The sequence below is a fragment of the Mytilus galloprovincialis genome, chromosome 8 (genome assembly GCF_965363235.1).
Source record: "Mytilus galloprovincialis chromosome 8, xbMytGall1.hap1.1, whole genome shotgun sequence".
Classification (NCBI taxonomy): Eukaryota; Metazoa; Mollusca; class Bivalvia; order Mytilida; family Mytilidae; genus Mytilus; species Mytilus galloprovincialis.
In genome coordinates this window covers 41,878,006-41,903,310 of record NC_134845.1, presented here as the reverse complement: position 1 = coordinate 41,903,310, position 25,305 = coordinate 41,878,006, and the positions used below count along the sequence as shown (strand labels likewise).

The 25,305-nt window shown below is 32.9% G+C and overlaps 1 protein-coding gene and 1 long non-coding RNA gene across 4 annotated transcripts in view; one reads left to right on the top strand and one right to left on the bottom strand.

Moving 5' to 3' along the window:
- The window catches only part of LOC143041959 (uncharacterized), a 189,929-nt gene extending 171,300 nt beyond the window's left edge, over positions 1-18,629 (bottom strand). Inside the window, exon 1 of the long non-coding RNA XR_012967848.1 lies at positions 18,374-18,629. This is a non-coding gene — a long non-coding RNA (uncharacterized LOC143041959). The remainder of the gene's footprint in view (positions 1-18,373) is intronic.
- The window catches only part of LOC143041953 (uncharacterized), a 129,945-nt gene that overhangs the window by 15,067 nt on the left and 89,573 nt on the right, over positions 1-25,305 (top strand). For 2 of the 3 annotated variants that reach the window (XM_076214130.1, XM_076214132.1), the window contains exons 4-7: positions 6,055-6,183; positions 7,361-7,483; positions 8,027-8,197; positions 15,028-15,214. In XM_076214130.1, the coding sequence (XP_076070245.1) occupies positions 6,055-6,183; positions 7,361-7,483; positions 8,027-8,197; positions 15,028-15,214 (610 nt within the window). Of the gene's footprint in view, positions 1-6,054; positions 6,184-7,360; positions 7,484-8,026; positions 8,198-15,027; positions 15,215-15,760; positions 15,881-25,305 lie in introns of all 3 variants that reach the window. The other variant, XM_076214129.1, reaches the window with a different exon arrangement.

Below are 25,305 nucleotides of genomic sequence, written 5' to 3'. Positions count from 1 at the left end.
CTCCAGGAATCGGTATAGGTTTGGCATGAAATTTTGTCACTTACATATAACTCCAGACAAAACAAAATACACATTCGAAATAGCAAACAAATACACATGTTTTTTCGTGCATACTTCATAAGTTGGTTTGCCATGGGTCTTATCCAATTTGTATTTATGCAAGTAAAATATGTTAAAAGTAATTTTATTTGTTTTATTTGATAATCCATATAGGATCTGAGTCAAATGAATGCTACATGTGTACTTTATTTTTTTATTACATCTTGTCAAAAGAGTGCTCTGACACATATATAAGAAAAATTATTAGTGTACCAATATATATGAATAGGCTGGAAATACATAATTTACAGTATAGTAAAGTGTAGTTACTAGTGTAGTTAACTTAATTTCAGTATTAACTGCTCTTTACCTGGAACTATGTTTATAATTACATTTCATACTTTGGATTTAATACTGACTGTACATGCATAATTAACGTATTAGTTTAGAACTGTACGCATATTTTTGTCTATCAACAAGTGATTTAAATATTCTTAATTCTCTGTTCAAATAACTACTAAATTATGGACAATGCACATGTGAAATCCTATCCTATAACTTATGGTAGCATAAATGTGCACGAAATGGATATGATACATAAATCTATTTTTCAGAGGCTGTAGATGGTTAAATAGAAAACTTCAAAGTGCATAATATATACGTTTTTATGAAATGATTTTCTTCATAACTACAAAAAGAGTTTGAATATATTGAGAATTTATTATAAAATTCATTTGTAAGATTTCGTTGAATATTTGAAAAATTATAATGAATAAAAAATATTTCACCATATTTCAAGGGACACAACTCTGTATTTGGCTGCACAGTGTTATACTATTTTGATCATTATGGGTCTAATTTCACGTACAACTTATTTCTTTAAGAGAGTGACATGTCTTTATGACTGGATACGACATAAAACAATCCGTACGTAATATTCTGATCAATTATTGATCCCGGAATAATTTCGTACCCGTGCCGTTCACTTTGACGTATTATAATGACTTGTCAAAATATGTAAAGCAATCGGATTATTTTTCAAATTTTTAGGCAGCAACCATTTGATTTTCTGGGGGGGGGGGGGGGGGGGGGGGGGGGGTGTGGGGGCTATGGTTTTTTTTGGTAAAAAAAGTTTGTTTCCATTTTTTGGAGAAAAAAATAATTTGTTTTTGATTCTGAGAAAAAAAAATTTGTTTTTGATTCTGAGAAAAAAAATTTGTTTGTTTCACCCTCAGCTGCCACTATATTTAATGCTAAAATTGAAAGAAAAAAATTGTTTTCGACTTGTCGCGAAAAAAATAGATTGTTTCTCGCCGCAAAAAAAAATTTGTCCAGAAAAAAAAACCATAGCCCCCCCCCCCCCCCCCCAGAAAATCAAATGGTTGCTACCTTAGACATGAGCGCCAACGTAGACCACCATGATATTTTATTATGTGAAAGATACATAAGAGTACAGTTGATGGTTGAAAATTTCAAGATGGTCTACGTTGGCGCTGATGTCAAATTTTGTCTCCGAACATGACGAAATTGTAGATTTTTTACACTTTTCGTCGTTTAGGGCTTTTCAAGGTCTCAGTTTGAATATATATGTGTACATAACACCTAAAAATAAGGTTCTACATGGACGATCAGATACTGCAGTTCATTACACAGGCGTGATGGGTTTCAGCTTGTCCTTTGAAAAACTATCATAATGTAAAGGTTGTTATCAGTAAGTTATGTTATACAATTATAATCCTGGTACTTTTGATACCTAAATACAACAGGGCTACATTGGAAAATGTTTCAAGCTTGTGTTATATGTCGATTAAAATCATAGTACATTGACAATTATTAATAAAGACTTATAAATATATTTCCTTTAATAAATGTAAAATTGTGTAGAGAAAAAATGGACTTTGCACAAAATATTGTCTTTATGTTACAGTATGATAACTTATTTCAAAAGATCTTTGAACAAAAAGGTATATTGAGATATGCAAACGTTCTTTGATAAGTTATGATTTAGTATTGTTAAAATGAATTGCCAGTAGTGGATCCATTGGAGGTGTTCCGGGAGTTGACTCCCCCTTTTTTTGAACGATCAATGCATTTGAAAGTTTGAACCCTCTCTTTCTTTCGGATTAAGAACCCCCCTTTGAAAATGACTCGATCAGCCCCGATTGCTCCAAAAAGGGAGTTCCGAAATATTCAATATGTATCTTTTTATGTTGAGTGTGGCTGGTCGTCGGGATTTTGATCAAGACAAACATATCCCTCAGTATTACCTAATATGAATGTTTGGTGGGGGGTCTTGTTTAATAAAATAGTTAGATATGAATACAGTTATGATTACCTTCATTTAACTGATACCGGTAATCACTTTGAGTTATATGATTGCCTTTATCTTTAGTCTTTTCTACCAAATGCAACACCTACCACAAAATGTCGTCCGTCTAATACCCGTCCATATTGACAACTGTTTACAAGGGGCATGATTTATTTTATTTTGGTAATAAGTATACACGAAACGGTCAACCTTGACCTTCTGATCCATATAAGCATTTGTAAAATCTACTCACTTGTCAAAGTTTGAACGAAGATAGCCAAAGTAAGGTAACAAGTGGGGTTTCATGAAAAAGATCTTAAAAAAAAATCTTGTAAATACTGGTTTGATATTGTCAACAAATATGATTTCTGTTCGTTTGCATAAACATCGAGTGTAAGTTAGTAATACATCTCTGGATAAGGCGTTTCTGAATAAGAAATCCTTCGCGCGCGATCGGGCCTCCGGCCGAAGCGTTTCTTAATTAGACACACCTATCCCTCGATGTATAGCTATTTCAGAAAATCTGATAATCTGAACATCGATGGTGTTTTTTCACAATGTGTATTTGAACGGATTTTTTTTTATAATAGAAATAATTTGATTTTATGAAGTTAATTTTTACTCTATTCTAACGTTATTCCTTTTTTAAACTTCGAGAATAGCAGCACAACATATTAATGAGTTTAGTAATAGTGATTGTGTATGGAAATTCGTATACCACATGAGTTGTTAATTTTATCTTGTGTCAACGGCATCGTACAGAGAGAGCATTTTGTGATGCGTTGTCCATTATCTGGAATAATTATCTTTCTAATTAATCATAACCTCAATCTGTTTTTAAAATTTGGGAGTTTAGCTCGCAGGCATATGGTTATTCGAAACGCAATTTGTGGAGAACTTTTATCGAAAATGTTCAAAAGACCATCCGTAATGTGCGTAGTTGAATAATATACCGATTGTAAAACTTAATGGAATAAATGGGTTAAACTTATAGAGGTGATCGTAATAGGAACATGTTATATTCTTCTTATCAATAGTAAAATATTTATTAAACCTTACATATTATCATAAATAAAGGCAACAGTAGTATACCGCTGTTAAAAAAACACAGCATTAAGTATTTGCTAACAAAATGATATTTTTATTCATCTGACCTTTTTTAATCGATGCTTGAGTGTGCTATTTGGAGAGGAAACATAAACTAGTAGTTATTAAATATGTATATATTTTTTTCAGAAACTTTAATTTAGCTAATTGCATCATATATTTACTCCCAATGACTTTTGCATACAAAGAATAATATATACGTTATCAATTTTGCTCTACCAGATACGGACTTCGACGATTAATGTCTCTTCAGTGACGTTCGAAAATCAAACATAATACTCATGAAACCGGAACGGACTTTAAAGAAAGCCAAACTGTCAATAGGTTGTTGATACGAATTGAAAATATACGAGGGTTTCTATTTTATTTTTTTATTTATTCATGGGTCTTCGAATAAATGAGCATTTATTTTCTCAAGTATGTTCATTGTTCATGTTACTGCAGTCGTACATGTGTTTGTCATGGGGGAAACAATGCCTAGCTTTTGATGACAATAATGCATTTACAGAAATGAAATATGGAAGATATCAAATAGGAAGGATTGAGAATACTATTACTGAAAGAAGATGAAAGAAGAAAAACAACACAACAGTTCACATAACACCATAAACTTAACCTCAGTCATGCGTATACAACCATAAAACAGTGTCCTTATCCCACGACAATAAAGGTTTCGGAAGAAAATAATTTAACAGTTGACATGAGAATGAATACAATAATGTTAACTCGATTCATACTAAAACCATTCTATAAAATAAAATTACGCAAATGTACATTAGGTATAGATGCAAACATATAGATCGTTGGAAGTACTTGATAAATTGCATGCTTATATTGATGATTTTGAATCTGTTCAAAGTTTTGATTTTTCTACCCTATATACCACATTGCCTCACATTCTCATTAAGAAAAAATTCACACACCTAATTAAATGGGCATTTAAAAAGTCAGAATGTGAATATATATGTTCAAACTCTTTTAGGTCATTTTTAAGTAGCAAAAAAAAACTATGGCAATTGGACATGCTTTGATACTGTATCTTCCCTTGAATTTTAACAAGATACCATTTTTGTTCGCTTTGGAGATTCCGTATATCGTCAAGTTATCGGAATTCCAATGGGGACTAACTGTGCACCACTTATTGAGGACCTGTTTTTGTATTGCTTTGAGTTACAATTTATGACAAAAATCAGTAAAGACCCATCAAAACAACATCTGATAAACAAATTTAATAATACTTTTAGATATTTGGATGGTATTTTGGCTGTCAATAATGACGACTTCAGTTTGTATACTAAAGAAATTTATCCTGTTTTGAACTAACTTTAAATAAGGCTAAAACTAACAATGACCACTGCCCTTTTCTCGATCTTGATATCTATATCATTAACGGAACGCTGAATACTAAAATTTAGGATAAAAGAGATGATTTCTCATTTCCTATCGTTGATTATCCATTTTTAGATGGTGACGTTCCCTTTGTAGACGAAACGCGCGTCTGGCGTATATATAAAAGTTAGTCCTGGTATCTATGATGAGTTTATTGGCACCATCTTACGGTGTTTATATATCTCAACTTGTACGATTCGCTCGTGTATGTAACAATATTTCAGATTTTAACGAGGGAAATTTATGTATTACTGAAAAATTATTAAACCAGGGTTTTCGATATCACAAACTAGTTAAAACATTGACTAAATTTTATCATCGGTATAAGGACATCATTCGTAAATATAGATCAACATGCAGACTTCTTATACGTTCAAGTATTTCACATCTAATATATTCTTTATAGAGCACAAACATGTCAGTATTCACCTCAAAAGCTAACAAAACCTTTAAATAGACTTATTTAGAAGGGATATAGTTACGATACGGTTGTCAGGTCATTAAAGATTGCATATGTTGGCGTTAATATTGATTCATTTATAGGGTCTTTGCATCGGACCTAAACACATTTATTTAAAAACCAGTTATTGGCATGACACGGGTTATGTTCTTCTCATATATGTTATGAAGGAATGATACTAAATCCCTCACGGGAAGGATTGTGCCTGATCGTCATATGATGAATACATAACCTTTCAATCAGTTTTATTGAAGTCTGGAGCTGGCATGTCAATTAACTGCTAGTAGTCTGATGTTATTTATGTATTATTGTCATTTTGTTAATTTTTTTTGGTTACATCGTCTGACATCAGACACGGACTCTTGAGCTGAATTTTAATGTGCGTATTGTTATGCGTTTACTTTTCTGCATTGGCTAGAGGTATTGGAGGAGGGTTGAGATATCATAAACATGTTTAACCCCGCCGCATTTTTGCGCCTGTCCCAAGTCAGGAACCTCAAGCCTTTGTTAGTCTTGTATTATGTTAACTTTTAGTTTATTGTGGAGTTTAATATGGCGTTCATTATCACTGAACTAGTATAGATATTTGTTTAGGGGCCAGCTGAAGGACGCCTCGAGGTGCGGAATTTTTTGGTGCATTGAAGACCTGTTGGTGACCTTCTGCTTTTGTCTGCTCTATGGTCGGGTTATTGTCTCTTTGATACATTCCCTATTTCCATTCTCAATTTTATATAAATTTCATTTAATCTAGTAAGCTACAAGAAAGAATACAACAAGTACAAAGGGACTTCGAGAAGAAAGCAAATGCATGTGATCGCTTATCAATTGAAATGTGTGAAAAGAAAGAAGAAATCAGTCTTTTGTTACAAGAAAAAGAACGGTAAGTGAACATACAACAACCCTGTCAAGTATGTTGGTGATTTAGATTTGATAGGAATAAATTTAACAATACAAACATTTAGCTAATGACTTTACTTTTGATAACTATTTATGGTTATTTAGTGAAACGACATCCTCGTTCTAAAGGATAGTGAAGTTATATGATAATTCAGCTGTTTCATTTTCTAAAAAGGCTCTGTATCAAGATAGACGAACAAGTATATAAGCAAAGGAGCTGCATGTATTGTTTTCTTAATTCCAATTGGCTGTTGCTACTCGTGTTATTCAGTGTGCACCACATTTTTTATGTTATTTCTTCATAGACAGAAAAAAATATTACATTTATTTCGTATAATTTAATTATAAATTCCAGTTTAAACCAGAGTAAACCATGAAAAAACGTTGATGACGTCACGATCACATGACTAATTTTTGGTTGTTAATGATCTGATAAACAAAACGCCGTCGGCCAATCAGAAGACGCGTTACATCCACAATTAAATTATTTCCAATTGTCTGTTGAAATACATTTCTCCTAAACGTTTCAATTATGTAGTAAATAAAATATATGGAGCATATTGATGATGTCATCTTCCTGGAGTTTTTTGGTTGCATTAAAGTGCTTTTTTAGAAAACATTATTTGTCATTACTGAATCAAGATAATTGGATCAGCGTTAACCATTCTGTTTTATTAAACACTATAAGGCTGATTATTTCAATCTGTCTTAGAATAATCTATTTGTGCAAAAACTACTTATATTTTCGTCATTTAAACATCTACAGAAAAGTCGAATGTGTTCATTAAATACAAGGAGAGGACTTAAGATAACCTACTTTTCGGAACTGATTAATTGTCAATCTGTCTAAGCTCACATATTACCACTGACATCGAACAGCATTTTGAATACGTGTTGAGGTCTTGGGATGTCATATGGTCAAATAAAAAAACATGGACACTTCTGACCAAGCAATTAGGTGACTGGTTTTTATCTCAAAATTATACAATAAAATCATTGGCAAGCATAAAAATCAAACACTATTCCTATATTTTATATATTTTATAAACAAATGTCTTCCTATAATCCACCTTAAAATTTTTAATTCATTTTATGAAATATTGACATGTTTTCTTGTAATCGTAAATCTCTACAGTGTTGAGTGCATATTTTTATATTAGAGTACTGCAGATATCCGAAAGGTTAAAGGAGAAAGAAAAGAATGATAAATTATTGCAAGAACACATTGGTAAACTGAGAAATGAATTACAAGAAAAAGAAGAGAAAGTAGAAGATCTATCTCAGTAAGTTTTAATACTTTAATATTTCTCTCTCTCTTTGTTTATCTCTCTGTCTCTCTGTCTCTCTCTCTCTCTTTCAATATCAAATTCATTTTTGAGTTCCAATTAATTTGTGGGCTTAATATTTGGTATATGATATATGTTCAAGTTCATAATTATGCAATTAAATATATATTCCGTTTCTCTGGCTTGAATTTGCAAAAGTCATTTACTTTAAAAAAAAAAAAATGTTTTGACGTATTTTGTTTTGGTGAAAAGTTAATTACAAAAAATACCGTAATTCGAGGAACATTTAAAACGGAAATTCCCATATCAAACGGCAAAATCCAAAGCTTAAACAAACGAATAGACTTTTATAGCGAGTGCTTATTTAAGATTCATATATTATGGATTATGTTTTATTTCACTTCAAACTAGAACACTAATATTAGAATATCAAATCGTGGTATTGATAACAAAGTACACATTAACTTAATGCAACAATTTAAAAATGTAAGATAGCGTTTGCTCTGATGAAAAAAACATAGTGATGTGCATTTATTTAAGAAAACTTGACGAAGGAACAAAGGACATAAAAAGGCTAAACAATTCACTACAAACAAATGAACAGGAAAGAGTGAAACGAGAAAAAATGATAAACAACTACATTGATACAATGAATAAGGAGTTGGAAATATTGAGAGAAAACATAAAAGAGAAAGACTCGAATATTAGTCAGTAAGTAGTCTTTATATATTTTCAACTGGTTACACCACTAATTACGGACAACATTTTTAATTTCTAATAGGAAAACAATGTTCTTACTAAAAGCCATATTTTTATCAGAGGTTGTTCATTGAAGCCCCGGTCACAACAGATCGTACGATTTTTTGTAGTGGAAGATCTACAAATAGTTGTCGTGGTACTGTCGTGTAAAATATAAAAAAAAATATTTCGAGTGTGCTACATGTCCACGATGGTTTCACGATGGGTACACGACAGAACAAAAAATTGTAATTGTACTGTCGTGGGTTTGTCGCAAGTCTGTCGTGCGACAGTGGTACAACAAACGAGAGTTGTTTTGGGCTATTTTTCAGGTTTTCGTGTCATTGGATGCGCGTGTTACTGTCGTGTCACTGCCGTACGATTGTCGTACGACTGTCGTACGACTGTCACACAATAGTCGTGGGTCCCTTGTGCGTTTGACTCCCACTCTGAATACTAGTATATAAAGAACATGAAGAAGGGCCTATATTTTGTGTGCCATTTGCCATTTGCTTTCAATATTGTTCAGTGTCATTATAAGTACAGTCCAAGTAAACGACGTTTTTCGTATAAGTCTATATTATAATTCTTCTGCGAATTTAAATCGTTCGATTCATGGCCTAACCCACCAACGTCGGGCATATAGCTGGTTCCTATACTGTTCACAGGCTCGAATCAACGCTTTCAAGACGATATTTTGCTCTTGTTGGAGTCCGGCGGCAAGTCGTTTATTCAGCAGGTCCCACCGTTATCGTTCTGGTGGAATAGCTGTCCTGTTCTCTTTTCCTTCTTTTAAATGTAACGAAACTATGTTGCACGACGAACGTATCACTGTCGTACGACAAACAATCAATGTTCTGCTAGTATCGTACGAATTTTAGTATTCGTAAGACAATCGTTTGACTGTATCACGAGTGTCTTGACAGTCGTGGAATTGTCGTACGAAAGTCTTACGATTGTTTTTATTAAAATTGTTTATAATCGTACCCACGACATCGTGTGTAATCGCAACACAGTCGCTAGACTGTGGTAAGTCGCTCCCACGACAGCAACAAGACAGTAACACGACAAAAAATCTTCGAGCAAAAAAGGTACATGTCTAATTTTCGTCCCATGACACACGACAGCGCCACGATGCTCAACATATCGTGCGACTGTCGTGCAAATGTCGAACGACGATCACAGATGACCCGCGATTTGACCAACTGTCATGTCGTGGCGCTGCATAGATGTGTCGTGGGTATGTTGTGACCAGGGCTAAACAAAACCAAATAGTGCTGAAATAAAAACTCAAACTGCAGGCTTGGTGTATGACCATAAAAGGCAAAAAAGATGCATGATTCTTTTATTAGTTGTTATTGACTTTCAACTAGCTGTCAGTAACTGTGAGCACCCTAAGATCTGTAAGTTAAAAACTAACACATATAAAGATGGTTAAACAAAAATGTCTAATATAACAAACAAAAATTAAACAATTCTTCATAAATGAGATATCATTTAGTTTTGAATTTTAAGGAATCAAACAAAGATTATTTCTTTTTTCTTTTTCTTCTCTCTTCCCTCCCTTTTTTAATACAATAAATGTTTAAATGATTTTATTAAATTTTAACTCCTCCTCCCTCCCAAGAAAAATAAAAAATATAAAATAAAATTAAGTTAAATAACTAAGATAAACTTTAAAACACACTGAAAGTATTTAAGAAATAAAAAAAAAAAAAAGAAAAAAGGAAAGGGTAAAAATTTATGAATAGATAAATAAATATCAAGAAATACCAACGTAAAGAGGTAAATAGAAAAAAGAAATGAGAACCACTTGCATTCACTATCACTAGTACTTTCTCTCAGTCTCTCATACACACATACAATTATTACTTACATACACACATACATTACTTACTTATGTACATAGTTATTGTTTACAATTATATGCATCAAAGTATAAACAAAGTCTAATAAAAAAAAAAAAAAATTTCTCACAGATTAATATCATACTCTATAGTGGAAATATATATTGTAATGGGGTCCAAAATTTTTCATATACATTAACATTATTATTTTTTCTTTGCAATATAATATTCATATGACTGATATTGTTTTATTCTATTTTTAAAACAAAAAATATTAGGAGTAAGTTCCTTAAACTTACATTTATATATATATAATTTTTTGCTACTATAAACAAAAGATTTATAATTAAGCTTTCTGAATAGAAACCAAGGAATATCTGCTTTTTACTGATGGCAAAATCCCTGCTATACAATCTTATGTGCTGTAATAATGATGACCAAAATTGATATGTTAATAGACAGTCATAGAAAAAATGTACAATAGTTTTGTCATCTAGTTTACAAAAAGTACATGAACTAGAATCTTTCTTTTTTATCTTGTACAAAAAAAAGAGTTTATAGAAATTATTTGGTGCAGTATTTTGTATTGAAAAGTAGGTATCTTTGCAGGACTTTCTTAGTAGCATAAAATATTTTTGACAATTTTCAATTTCTGAAATTTTTTCAAGGGGAGGTTGAAATATATGATCAATAAGATTCTTATACACAAATTTTGGTTTCTTATTATTAATAGTACAAAAAGCATCAGAGATGTTGACATTTTCAATCTGTTGAGAATCACAGTATTCTATTATGTAATCTTTAATAAATTTTGGAATATTGAAGATTAGACTGTAATATTTTTGAAAATAATTTGTAAGAATCTTATGTCTAATTTTTTGAAATGTAAAGAAGTCTTTGTTTTGACCATTTACAAGGTCTTTTATATACTTACACCAAAGTCCTTCCAATGCATGTAAATAGTGTAATCTGAAAGTGGCACAAAATTTAAAATATCTAGCGATAATATATCATTTGTACAAGCCTTAGTATAAGGCTTTGCAGTATGTAAGCAAAGTAAAACATCTTTCCAAAAAGGATTCTAAACATAGCCATGAATTTCTAGGAGTTTTTCTTTTTTTAAAGAAAAGACTAGGTCACCACCAAATTTGGTTAATTCAGACAGTAATAATGTCTGCCATGATCCCTCTAAATTCAAAAGAAGTCTTCTTACCCAGCTTATTTTTAGATATGTACTAAAAGATGACAAATACACCATGTTCAAACCTCCCTGCATAAAATCCCCAATTAGTGTATTGCGTTTTATACGTTCTAATTTCCCATTCCAAAAAAAGTTATAAAAGATAGTATTTAACTCTTTAATTTTATTCTGGGATAGATTTGGTAAAGCTGTGAACAAATGAATTATCTTAGGTAATGCCAGAGTCTTAATAACAGTAATTTTACCTAGTAATGTAAGTTTTCTGTGTTCCCAAGCCTTAAGTATTGATGACATTTCCTTGATTTTCTTTGTGAAATTTATATCTAACATAGCTTGTAAATCTAATGAAAAAAAGTTTGAAATTTGACTTTGTCCATTGAAGATTATAATTAGGACAAAGTATATGGTCTGACTATTTTTTGGTTCCAATCCAAACAGCTGTGGTCTTGGATGCGTTCATTTTTAGCCCAGGGACCTTGTGAAAAGAATCAACACATTTTAAAGTCTCCTCTAACTATTTTTCCTTTCCATCCAAAACAAGAAATGTGTCATCAGCATTCTGGCTCAACAATATTTTTTTGTTGTCAATAGGAATACCATGCATGGATGCCAGATGTAGATTTAAGTTTTAGGGCTAATAATTCAACACCTATAATAAATAAATATGGGGGTAGGGTGTCACCTTGTCTACAGCCTCGCTGAAGATTGAAGAAATTTGAAAAATTACCATTACATATTACACAGCTTTTAGCTTCGGAATAAAGAGTCTCAAACCATTTGCATATAGATGGTCCGAAATTAAAGCTTTTTAGAGCTTTTACTAGAAAATCCCACTCAACAGAATCAAATGCTTTCTCAAATTCACCAAGTAACAGTAAACCAGTCATATTATTCTCTTCAAGATAGTGCATAAGATCATATAATAAGCGAATGTTTTCCCCAATGAAACTATTATTAATAAACCCATTCTGAGTGTCACTTATAATAAATGGCAATACTTGTTTGAGTGTGTTAGCTGTAGCTGCTGAAGCTATTTTAATGTCAGTATTCAGTAAACTGATAGGTCTCCAATTACTCATATATCTTCTATCTTTTCCATCTTTTGGAAGGCAAGTAATGACACTCTGATATTGAAAACTAGAAAAATTGCTATGCTCATACCCAAAATATAAAGATCGATATACACATGGACCGAGATCTCTCTCTTTTTGTTTTTGGATGTACATGTAACCGGCCATGTCCACTCTATGTTTTTGTTTAATGTATTTCTATTGTATCAGTGTGACGAGTTAAGCCTTTTTCAACTGGTTTTATAGTTAGTTCTTATGTTGTATAGTTACGCTACTGTCCAAGGTTAAGGGAGGGTTTGATCTAGCTTACATGTTTAACTTTGCCCATCTGTATGTATTTGCCTGTCTCAAGTCAGGAGACTGTAATTCAGATGTTGTCGTTTGTTGCTGTGTTCTTATGCCATACATTAATTACCTTAGCAGTATCTGGTAAAACGTTTTGGAATTTTGGTTCCTTTATAATAAAGCTCTTCAACTTTATACTTATTTGGCTTTGTAACTATTTTGATTTGAGTGTCACTGATGAGTTTTATGTAGACGAAACGCGCATATCAAATAATAAGCATGGTCCTTTTTATAACTATTTACATATTTGATTTTCGTTTATTATTTTGTATATTAGTTAGGCCGTTGGTTTTCCCGTTTGAATTGTTTTACAATTGTCATTAAAGGCTTTCTATAGCTGACTATGGAATATGGGCTGTGTTCATGGTTGATGATCGTATGGTTACATATATTTTTAATCTCTATGTCATTTGGTCTCTTGTAAAGAGTTGGCTCAATTGTAATTATAGCACATATTCTTTTTTATGTTGTTTGAAAATAAGTCTTTATTATTTTTTAACATTTATAAATATTTGTTTTTAGTATGGGGCATATTTTCTATTTGAAGATATGCGTGATAAGGATGAATGCCGTTATGATTATTATTGAATTCTAATCACCTATCAGTGTCACCAAAAGCATATACAAAAGAACTGAGTGTATGATATGGTACGAATAACTGAACATTTCATTGATGATTTTATCCCAAAACTCCTATCTATAGATGGACTGATTTTAACTAAGCGAACTTCTTAAACCCCGCCCAGTCAAGTGAAAGAAGTCTAGTAATACGAACTCGTCAAATAAGTTACAATATACACTCACCCTTTTGAAAACACCCTTTCTTAAAGGTTACATGTAAAATACAAAACTCTTCTATAATATTGAATATTGTTTTTATCGATACTAAACAAAGTTATCAAAGGTACCAGGATTATAATTTAGTACGCCAGACGCGCGTTTCGTCTACATAAGACTCATCAGTGACGCTCATATCAAAATATTATAAAGCCAAACAAGTAAAAAGTTGAAGAGCATTGAGGATCCAAAATTCCAAAAAAGTTGTGCCAAATACGACTAAGGTAATCTATGCCTGGGATAAGAAAATCCTTAGTGTTTTGAAAAATACAAAGTTTTGTAAACGGGAAATTTATAAAAATGACCACATAATTGATTTTCATGTCAACGCCGAAGTACTGACTAAAATCGAATTCATTTTCATCAAATAAAGCACAACTTAATTTAGTTTGCTGTATAATTTTGAAAACTTATGAGTCGCTGCTTAAGCCCCAGCCACCCCTTAACGGATAGCGCAAATGGACGCCGAACGGATAACTACTTTTCAATCCGTTCATGTCCGTAGGACGTCCCTTCTAAATTGAGAGACATCCGTTTATTTCCGTTTCATGTTCGCTCAGTGTCCGTTATTGTCGACGTCCATTCTGTCCGTAGGAAAATTTTAAACATTTTCAAAACTCTGAACAGACGTCCAACGTTTCTTACGGTACTCGTTTGTTCCGTTTCCGTTTTGTATCCGTTTTTTGTCCGTTATTCGTGCGTAAGGGGTACGGCAGAAAAATTCAACAACGGACTTCTGCCGGACGTACATGTATAACTGATACAATGGATGTTAATCGGACTTTTACCGGACGTATTACGGTTAAAACGGATGATGAACTGATCTGAAACGGATAAATGTCAATTGAAAATGTCTCGTCAAAAATGCTAATTATTGGTATGTCAGATTTCTTGAGTGTCACACATGCTTATTATTCATGATTGATCTAAGCGTAGGAGCACGTCTTCACTGTCAAGCAGCTCTTATTCAGGTCGACACTACCCCTAGGTGGCATTTTGAAGAACAACCCAAAGCCTGTTATACGGAAACTTTTTGAATAGATATGCGATATACATGTTATGTTATTGTCCCCTTAAATTTTTCCGCATATCTTGTTTATCCGTTTTATCTGGTATGCTTCCGTTAGGTGTCCATTTTATGCCGTACTCGTCCGTTGGGTGTACGTTCGACATCTTTTTTGTCCGGTACGCTTCCGCTTCTCGTACGTTGCATATCCTGTGTGTGTCCGTTATGCATTCGTTACGCGTACGTTTTAGTTGGTCAGTAGATCAACGGACTCCCAACGATATCAATTATGTCAAAGGAAACCTTTTTATCCATTCTTTATGCGTCCATTCGTGCTATCCGACAAGGTGTGACCACAACTTTAGCTTTGTAATTATATTTTGGTAATTTCATGCTATTTTCGGACTGTCTTTAAACGCATTGTATGTCTTATATCATATTCATATTTATTAATGATAACAAACAAAATATAGTTTATACTTTTAATTTTGTTTAAGATTGGTTAAGGTAACAGATCAAAGGCTTGCATATTGTTATCCAGACGAACCTGCAAAGATTGGAGAACGCTGGGCCTCACTGTATACTGATGAATGGACAGATTTCTTCGAAGATTTAACTGAACAGAATAAGAGGCAGGGCAACACTAATGAACTACCGGAAAAGCAGCTGATCAAGATTGTAGATGTAATTTTCTACTAAATTTTTTTCTTAATTTATTTTCCAGAATTTGGCATAAATTATCTGAAAATTAACATATTTCTGCTCAAATATTGTACATATTTTAATGTCTCTTTCTCGTTTAACGTTAATGTTTTACATTTTTATAAATAAAATTGAGAATGGAGATTGGGAATGTGTCAAACCACAGACAACAACCCGATGATAATGATTTATAATGATAGATAGAAGTGGCTGCGAAGAAATGATTTAACAAAATAAGAGAAATAACAACAACGATAAACGTCCAGAAGATCAACTAAGGTATTAAGCTGGTGTACGTTTCAACATTATTTTTTTCGCAAGAGCGATAAAACGTTTATAAATTTCTTGTATTTTGTAACGATGACTGAAGAGTCAGGTTACGAGTTCGCTTAAAATCTCAATTTGAATTTATTCGAACCTGTATTCTAATCAGATAAATAATTGTTTTAGTAAAATTGACAATATCAACCTCAAAAGGTACCTTATATTATATTAAAAGAAACTAGTTTGTATGTGTGTTTTTTCTAGTGGTGTTACAAGAAATGTTTAGAAATATCAAAGGAGCAACATTATGAAATCCAAGAAACCTTATGGGAAGTCGTACGATTAATTCATAATCTCAGAGTAAAGCCAGAGAAGCTTAAGAACGTAAGTAATTGATCTAGTAACTATGTAACATTACTAAAACGAAGGACATGCTTCAAAAAGACAATGTTGACAGAATTCGATTTTTGTTCTATAAATGAAAAACAAAAACACAATTTATAAATTTCGTACGTCCGAGGCGTTTTTCCGGATTTATCTTCAAGAAAAATGCGCAAACCTAAACATGAGCCAGGATATTACAATTACAGGTATATACTTATTGAAACCAACAAAAAACATGATAACGAAATTCTTCTTAGGTCAACTTTCCCTGAGGCAGTTAGATCAGTAGATTCTTGATTATTTCTAACTTGATCAATTTAATGTCAGTTTTATTTCAGTACCAACGCACTGGGACTTATTAATTTACCAGAAGTGGTATCTACGTAGTGCTTGTTATAGAAATAAAACCTTTATAAATTTCTTTCGTCCGAAGCAATTTCCTAGATTAACTCTCGCCAGGAACGCTCATAACAATTTTTAAATTATGAGTAGTGTTAAATACGCTGCAACGTTATAAGCTATCTGACCTTACCAGAATAGCCAAATTAAGCTAATGCCAACTTTACAGTTCAGAAGTAAGAGGTAGATACTAAACAACTTGATGAAATGGAATTGTAATTACTTTGACGTACAAAATGTATACTGGTTTACTTTTACAAATTATGTCTTGGATGGAGAGTTGTCTCATTTGCACTCATACCAAATCTTCTTATATATCTGTAACGTTTTTGTATTTTATAATTATTATTTAATTCATTCAGGCCTGTTACTGAACTTGTTATCGGTTGGTAATCAGCCTTACTGTTAAAGCTCATTTTAATAATAAGAAAAACATATATCTAGAGATAATCCGTCGTATTATTATTATGCCAGTCGCAATCTGTAGTACAGTGATTATCATTGATTTCTGATACTGATAATGTGACTTATATCCAATTCATTAAACTCTAGTGGATTGTTTTTTTTTCAAATCTCATCTATTTACTTTAATATTATTAGGATTGCTTGTCATGGGATTATTATAACCAGAGGAGTAGCTACCGTATTTGAAATAACTCTTTATGGAATTATTGATATTGTAGAATATTGGCAAGAACGATTTTGATACCCTCAAAGTTTTGTGATCTTAATCTATAAATAATCATAACAAATTTCCTTATTTTTAGCTCACCTGGCCCACAGGGCCAAGCAAGCTTTTCTCATCACTTGGCGTCCGTCGTCCGTCGTCGTCGTCGTCGTTAGTTTTTACAAAAATCTTCTCCTCTGAAACTGCTGGGCCAAATTCAAGCAAACTTGGCTTATAACTCTGAAACCAAAGCATTTAAAGAAAATCTGACATTGGGATAAATTTGTTTATCAAGTGAATATCTATCTGCTCTGAAATTTACAGATGAATCAATGACAACTGGTTGTTGGGTTGCTGCCCCTGAATTGGTAATTTTAAGGAAATTTTGCTTTTTTTGGTTATTATCTTGAATACTGTTATAGATAGAGATAAACTATAAACAGCAATAATGTTCAGCAAAGTAAGATCTACAAATAAGTCAACATGACTAAAATGGTCAGTTGACCCTTTAAGGAGTTGTTGCTCTTCCTTTAATTTTATAGTCATTTTTTTTACCAATTTTTCGTAAATTTTGGTAATCTTTTACAAAAATCTTCTCCTCTGAAACTACCACAATCATCATTTGGGTATCTAGTTTAAAAAATATGTGCAGTGACCCAGCCAACCAACCAAGATGGCCACCATGGCTAAAAATAGAACATAGGGGGAAAATGTAGATTTTGGCTTATAACTCTGAAACCAAAGCATTAAGAGCAAATCTGACATGGGGTTAAATTGTTTTCCAAACCAATATCTATCTGCCCTGAAATTTTTAGATGAATTGGACAACCTGTTGTTTGGTTGCTGCCCCCAATTGGTAATTCTTAAAGAAATTTTGCCGTTTTTGATTATTATCTTGAATACTATTATAGATAGAGATAAACTGTAAACAGCAATAATGTTCAGCTAAGTAAAATCTACAAATAAGTCAACATGACCAAAATGGTCAGTTGACCCCTTAAGGAGTTGTTGCCCTTTATAGTCAATTTTTAACAATTTTCATTATTTTGGTAAATTTTTGTAAATTTTTACACAATATTTTCCTCTAACTAAAGGACCAAGTTTATTATTAATAGAAAAAATTGTAAGTAGCGAAAATGTTCAGTAAAGTAAGATCTACAAACACATCATAATCAAAACACAATTTTGTCATGTATCCATCTGTGTCCTTTGTTTAATACATGTATGCACATAGACCAATGTGAGCGACACAGGCTATTAAGAGCCTCTATCTATTTTGTTTGGTTACATCTTCTGACATCAGACTCGGACTTCTCTTGAACTGAATTTTAATGTGCGTATTGTTATGCGTTTACTTTTCTGCATTGGCTAGAGGTATAGGGGGTTGAGATCTCACAAACATGTTTAACCCCGCCGCATTTTTGCGCCTGTCCCAAGTCAGGAGCCTCTGGCCTTTGTTAGTCTTGTATCATTTTAACTTTTAGTTCCTTGTGTACAATTTGGAGTTTAGTATGGTGCTCATTATCACTGAACCAGTATATATTTGTTTAGGGGCCAGCTGAAGAACGCCTCCGGGTGCGAGAATTTCTCGTTGCATTGCAGACCTGTTGGTGACCTTCTGCTGTTGTCTGCTCTATGGTCGGGTTGTTGTCTCTTTGGCACATTCCCCATTTCCATTCTCAATTTTATTCTAGTTATACAGTAGTCAACATTTAAGCGATTGATAACTATTTACACCACTGGGTCGATGCCACTGCTGGTGGACGTGTCGTCCCCGAGGGTATCGCCAGCCCAGTAGTCTACATTTAGTCGATTAAGTCTTATCCCAGGCATAGATTACCATAGCCGTATTTGGCACAACTTCTGGGAATTTTGGATCCTTAATGCTCTTCAACTTTCTACTTGTTTGGCTTTATAAATATTTTGATATGAGCGTCACTGATGAGTCTTATGTAGACGAAACGCGCGTCTGGCGTACTAAATTATGATCCTGCTACCTTTGATAACTATTTACACCACTGGGTCGATGCCACTGCTGGTGGACGTTTCGTCCCCGAGCTTATCACCAGCCCAGTAGTCAACACTTAAGCGATTAAGTGTTGACATGAACATCAATAATGTGGTCATTTATAAATTTCCTGTTTACAAAGCTTTGAACTTTTCGAAAAAAAAACTAAGGATTTTCTCATCCCAGGCATAGATTACCTTAGCCGTATTTGGCACCACTTTTTGGTATTTTGGATCCTCAATGCTCTTCAACTTTGTACTTGTTTAGCTTTATAAATATTTTGATATGAGCTTCACTGATGAGTCATATGTAGACGAAACGCGCGTCTGGCGTACTAAATTATAATCCTGTTACTTTTGATAACTATTTACACCACTGGGTCGATGCCACTGCTGGTGGACGTTTCGTCCCCGAGGGTATCACCAGCCCAGTAGTCAACACTTAAGCGATTAAGTGTTGACATGAATATCAATAATGTGGTCATTTATAAATTTGTCACTGGACGTTACAATAAGAAATAAACAAACAAACAATCTATCAATTTAACATTTGTTAAAGAAGGGGAAAACCATTTGACATTGTATTTGATTTAGAAGGGACAGAAGCTAGGATTTTAAATATGCATATGGTGGCCTGGTAACAGCTGAAAAAGTAGGCAAACGTACGAAGCGAAAGATTAAAATGAATAATACAATCCTCATAAAACACTCCTGCCTTACTTCCACGAACCCCGTTCCAAAAAATGTTGTAGTAGACCCATTACTGTTGTTGTCCGTGAAGTTCTTATATCTATCCAATATATCGTCACTACAAGAATGTTTAATGCTGCTATATATCTGCATTCATATATTTAATGTTAGTCGTAAACCTCTGTTGTCTGAACTACCAATCTAAAATGAGAGTACAAAAGATCTACCCAATGCAAAAAAAAAAAAAAGAACAACAAAAAACGAAATGAACATCTTCTGGCTCACTTTCGAAGAACAAAAAAACAACAAACCCAATTAGTTACTTACCCAGGCACGTAGATTTCTCAATTTCTAATGCTTTATTGGATTATCATAGTTTAAGACAGCTGTTACATTTTCGAGTAAAAATCTTACAGTTCAATATGCGTGTTCTGGTTTTAATCACCTTCATTCGGCACTGTCCCATATTCATTGCAGCATTGTATTCTTTTCTATTTTTTATTTGTAATATTCAAATTTTTTGCATTATAAATTCCAATATTTTTAGTAGAATTTGACTTTCCTGTTAACTCCTAAACGACATATCCGGTATTGATGAGAATGGGTAATAAACCTGACATAAACGAATATAAAAAAAGAAGATATGGTATGATTGCCAATGAGAAAACTCTCCACAAGAGACCAAAATGACACAGAAATTAACAACTATAGGACACCGTACGACATTCAACAATGAGCAAAGCCCATACTGCATAGTCAGCTATAAAAGGCCCCGAAATGACAATGTAAAACAATTCAATGTACATAAATGAACGAAAAACAAATATTTAACACATAAACAAACGACAACCACTGAATAACAGGCTCCTGACTTTGGACAGGCACATAAATAAATAATGTGGCGGGGTTAAACATGTTAGCGGGATCCCAACCCCTCCCTAACCTTGAACAGTGGTATAACAGTACAACATAAGAACGAACTATAAAAATCAGTAGAAAAAAGGATTAACTCATCAGATGGACAAAAATACAAGTGGACGTGGCCGGGAACTTGAACATTCCAACAACAAAAAGACACTAGGTACATATCTGAGAGTACTCGCAGTTAACTGACAGCTAGTTCAAAGCCATTAACAACTAATACATAAATCATGCATCTAAGACTAAATTATCAATCCCTACACATCATTCATCCTTTAGTGTAAAGACGTCATGAACGTCAGAGAAAAACATGAACTTGTGCAATGGCAAGATACAGGTATCGACAGTTTGTAGATCCATGAATGTGTATATGTATATAACATACTAGTAATATTTAGTTTGCTTTTTATTTACTGATAACAAAATCAATAATTATACCAATAAAAACAATATTCAATGATTTTATTACAGTGTTGAATTGGTAATCGTTTAGAATAAGTTCATTTAAAGGAGCGATAATTTTACCAGGATCATTTCTAAATTTCCAGACACGGTTAACAACATTTCCGTCAAAATGAGGATGTGCTATCCCGTTTGAAATAAGTTTTCTACAGGTACAACCAAACTTCAAAACCAAATCTTTATATCTATGGAAAAATTAAGTGAAGGTTTTAGGTTTTTATGGTATCGAAATCCCTGGTTTAATAATTTACCAGTAGTAAATAGATTACGTTCGTTAAAATAAAAAGCGCCACAACAGACACGGGCATATCGAAATAGCTGTAAAATATAAACACCGTAAGATGGTGCCAACACGGATGTCATTCGGTTTACCGAGAGAAATGATCGTGAAAGAATATTTAACGGTGGTCAAGTATTGCTAGACGGTCGTGAAAACTCTAGTACCGGATCCTGAAAGACATTTAATGTAAATTCTAGTTCAGAATCTGTGAAAAAGTCGCTTAATTTTCAAAACGCGGAACAAATCCGAACGAAAAAATATGTCTGTCAAAATGGTTCATCTTCCTCAACATTACTGTGCAATAAGATTAAGAAAATATGCAGTACTTTATGAAAAAAAACACAAAAGGCGCAATGCATGTCAATGAAATTAATTTTTAAAAACACGCTATTTGTACCTATAATGGTCATATTTCAATATATCATGATATATTTGAAATTAAATTATTGATGTATCTTGATAGTACAGTAAAATAAAAGTATGCTCTTCTATTAAAAGCGTTAATTTGTTTATGAAAACCTTGCATTTTGTTGAATTTTCATCAAGCTTGATCGTGAAAGATCAGGCAAAGCATTATTTTGATCGTGAAAGATAATGCGTGACCCGACTAAATACTAGTAATCAGAAATCAATTTGTCTTTTACCATTTGATATACCTGCAACTGGTTGAAGCCTGTAACTATTTTGATAAATAACTATAATTTTTTTTTTCAATTCAACACTTTACTTCGAAAGTTAAAAAAACCCAACTCAAAACGTGTCTAAATCAGTGTGAAAAATTGAGCTCTGAGAATCGGTCTAGTACAATTCAAGCAAACAGCCACTATTTAGCCAATAATATTGGAATGCAGTGATTAAACCAAAATGTTAACCATCAACCAAAAACTTATAGCAAAAACAGCATCTTTTATGAACTATTTGAGATTGAAAGAGAACCAACATTTTGTGCAACAGTACTTTCTAAAGTTCTATGTATCTTTATATACAACGTAGCAGATGTGGATTGATTTCCAAAGAGATAACAATATAATACAGACTAAAAAATACCAGAGCGCAAATGCGGAAATATCTCGTCTGCTTTACTTATGATATTATATTTGTTGAACATCTGTAATATTAAGGGTTTTTACTAGAAGTGTCAAACTGTAAATACGGTATCAAAACTGTATCGTATGCCCTTAAGATTGTCAATGATTCATAAAACAGGTTTAAGGTCAGATGAACCATGTCATACAGATCTCTACAAACATCCCGTACATCAAATATAGGTGTTCCGGTCCTTACATTACCTTAAAACTGACAAATGTAAAACTTATATTTGGCCAATTAATTCGGAACATAAGGTCGAACGTATACGAACCCTGTCCGACAGCCAGACATAGACATCAAATTTGTAATAACAAAAAAAAAAAGCGGTACGTGATCTTTCACGATCCGAAATAATTTTGTATAAATATTTCTTTTTTTACCAAGTTTCAGATTATAATTATACAAAAAAACTAAAAGAACCATTTGATTCATTCAAATAGAATATCCTTATTCGGATAAAAGTAGTTTATTTTTTTCGAATTTGTGAAAAAATCGTGTTTGTTTACATTTTGTTATGTCATTGAAATGTCTAGAAGCAATCTGCTTTTCGTTGTTTTGTAAAAACTATGTACTTTTGTTGTAAATTAGTCCGTGTAATTAATTAATTTAGATTATTAACTGACTTTTCATATGTCTTCTCTATTTAATTTCTTTCACGATCCGTTACCAGAGCTTTCCCGATCGTCTCGAAATACTTGACCACCGTTCGATATTCTTTCACGATCATTTCTCTCGTTAAACCGAATGACACCCGTGAACAAAGGAACATCACCATCCAAAAATAGAAAATTAACAATAGGGAACGAAAAATCGTCCCTTTTGTCGTAACTTTCAGTGTGGAGTTTCCCGTTTAAAACCGAAATATCTATAGCTAGGAAATGGCAGTTATTTCCGTTTAAATTTGATTTATTTAAAGTAAGTTCCTTAGGGTGAACTTCATTAAGATAACAGAATTGTTGTTCAATTCATCAATTAAATGCAATTTCGACGATTCTTTACTGAGTTTAGTCATAACGTGTGATTCATAACAGTACAAAAACAAGTCTGTTATTAAAGGGGCGCAATTAGTACTATAAACTTTGTTACCGAAACGTACATAAATATTATCAAGGCGAAAATTAATAGCTTCAATCATCTCATCCCACCTCCAGGAAATGTATCTAGCATATTTATCTTTTTCATTAGAGAAGAAGGCTTTAAATGAGTTGCAGCAAATATATTTGCATTTAGATTTACCAAACGACTATTGCATTAAAAATGAAAACTTGTGTTTGATAAGATAGTGTGGAAGTGTAGTGTAAAGAGTTGAAAAATCAAAACTGTCAACAGAGTTAATATGACCATCAAAAGCACGTACATTATCTAAAACATTTTTTACACTCCAAAAATAGTTAATCCCACTATGTGCATATATTTTATTAAAATAGTTTATGATAAGCTCTTTCATAGTAGTTAAGGAACTTGTTAAAAGCACTGACAGATAAGTTGTAGAACACTTACTAGAGGCCGAAATGAAACGATATTTAAATTCGTTTTTTTTTGTGTTGATGTGGTTATGATATGTTTTTTTTACCATATGACTCTGTGGAACGCATGAACTTGAATGTAAATGAATTTAAAATGTCATTCTTAAGAACGTCCGTGTAGTATTTACGGCACAACACCACCACAGTTGTGTCTGCTTTGTCGGCTGGTACAAACACAAACCGCTTTGAAAGTTCTTGAAGTTTGTTTCTTATTCTGGAAATAGTACTCTATTATCTACTTCTACATTATTTTCAAAATGTGATATTCTATTATCTAACACATTTATACATTTATTTAATTAAGAATCAAGAGATTCAAGAGTCAATGTCTCAAATGAATAAAAGAGTCCAAAGTCTTGAAAATGAAACTGTGCGCAATAGTGGATGTGATGATCGTTCAATTGTCGCTAATGAAGAACTACATATAACTGTATGTTATATATGTATTTCTGTTGAACTTCGGAACATATTAATTACTTAATCCAGTATATAATGTGCACTATATATCTTTTAGTCTACACATTCAGAATTGTACGGAAACTATACACCCTGTTTGTCTCACATGCCACAAAGGTTACAAAATGCGGTATAAAGATATGGCTACGGGTGTCCACGGTGTTAGTTTTTTATAGCTCACCTAGCCAAAAGGGCCAATTGATCTTTTCTCATTACTTGGCGTCCGTCGTCCGTCGTTCGTCGTCGTTAACTTTTACAAAAATCGTCTCCTCTGAAACTATAGGGCCACATTTAACCACACTTGGCCACAATAATTATTGGGGTATCTTGTTTAAAAAATGTGTCCGGTGACCCGGCCAACCAACCAAGATTGTCGCCATGTCTAAAATAGAACATAGGGGTAAAATGTAGATTTTGGCTTATAACTCTGAAACCAAAGCATTTAGAGCAAATCTGACGGGAGTAAAATTATTTATCAATTAAAGATCGTTCTGACTGAAATTTTCAGGTGAATCGGTCAACCGGACGTTGGTTTGCTGCCCCTGAATTGGTAACTTTAAAGAAATTTTGTCGTTTTTGGTTAAAATCTTGAATACTATTATAGGTAAAGATAAACTGTAGACAGCAATAATGTTCAGCAAAGTAAGATCTACAAATAAGTCATCATGACCAAAAATGGTCAGTAGACCCCTTTAGGAGTCATTGCCCTTTATAGTCATTATTTACCAATTTTTCATAAATTTTTGTAATCTTTTATAAAAATCTTCTCCTCTGAAACTACACGGCCAAATTTAACCAAATTTTGCCACAATCATCATTTGGGTTTCTAATTTACAAAGATGTGTGCGGTGACCCAGCCAATCAACCAAGATGGCCGCCATGGCTAAAAATAGAACATAGGGTTAAAATGTAAATTTCGGCTTATAAC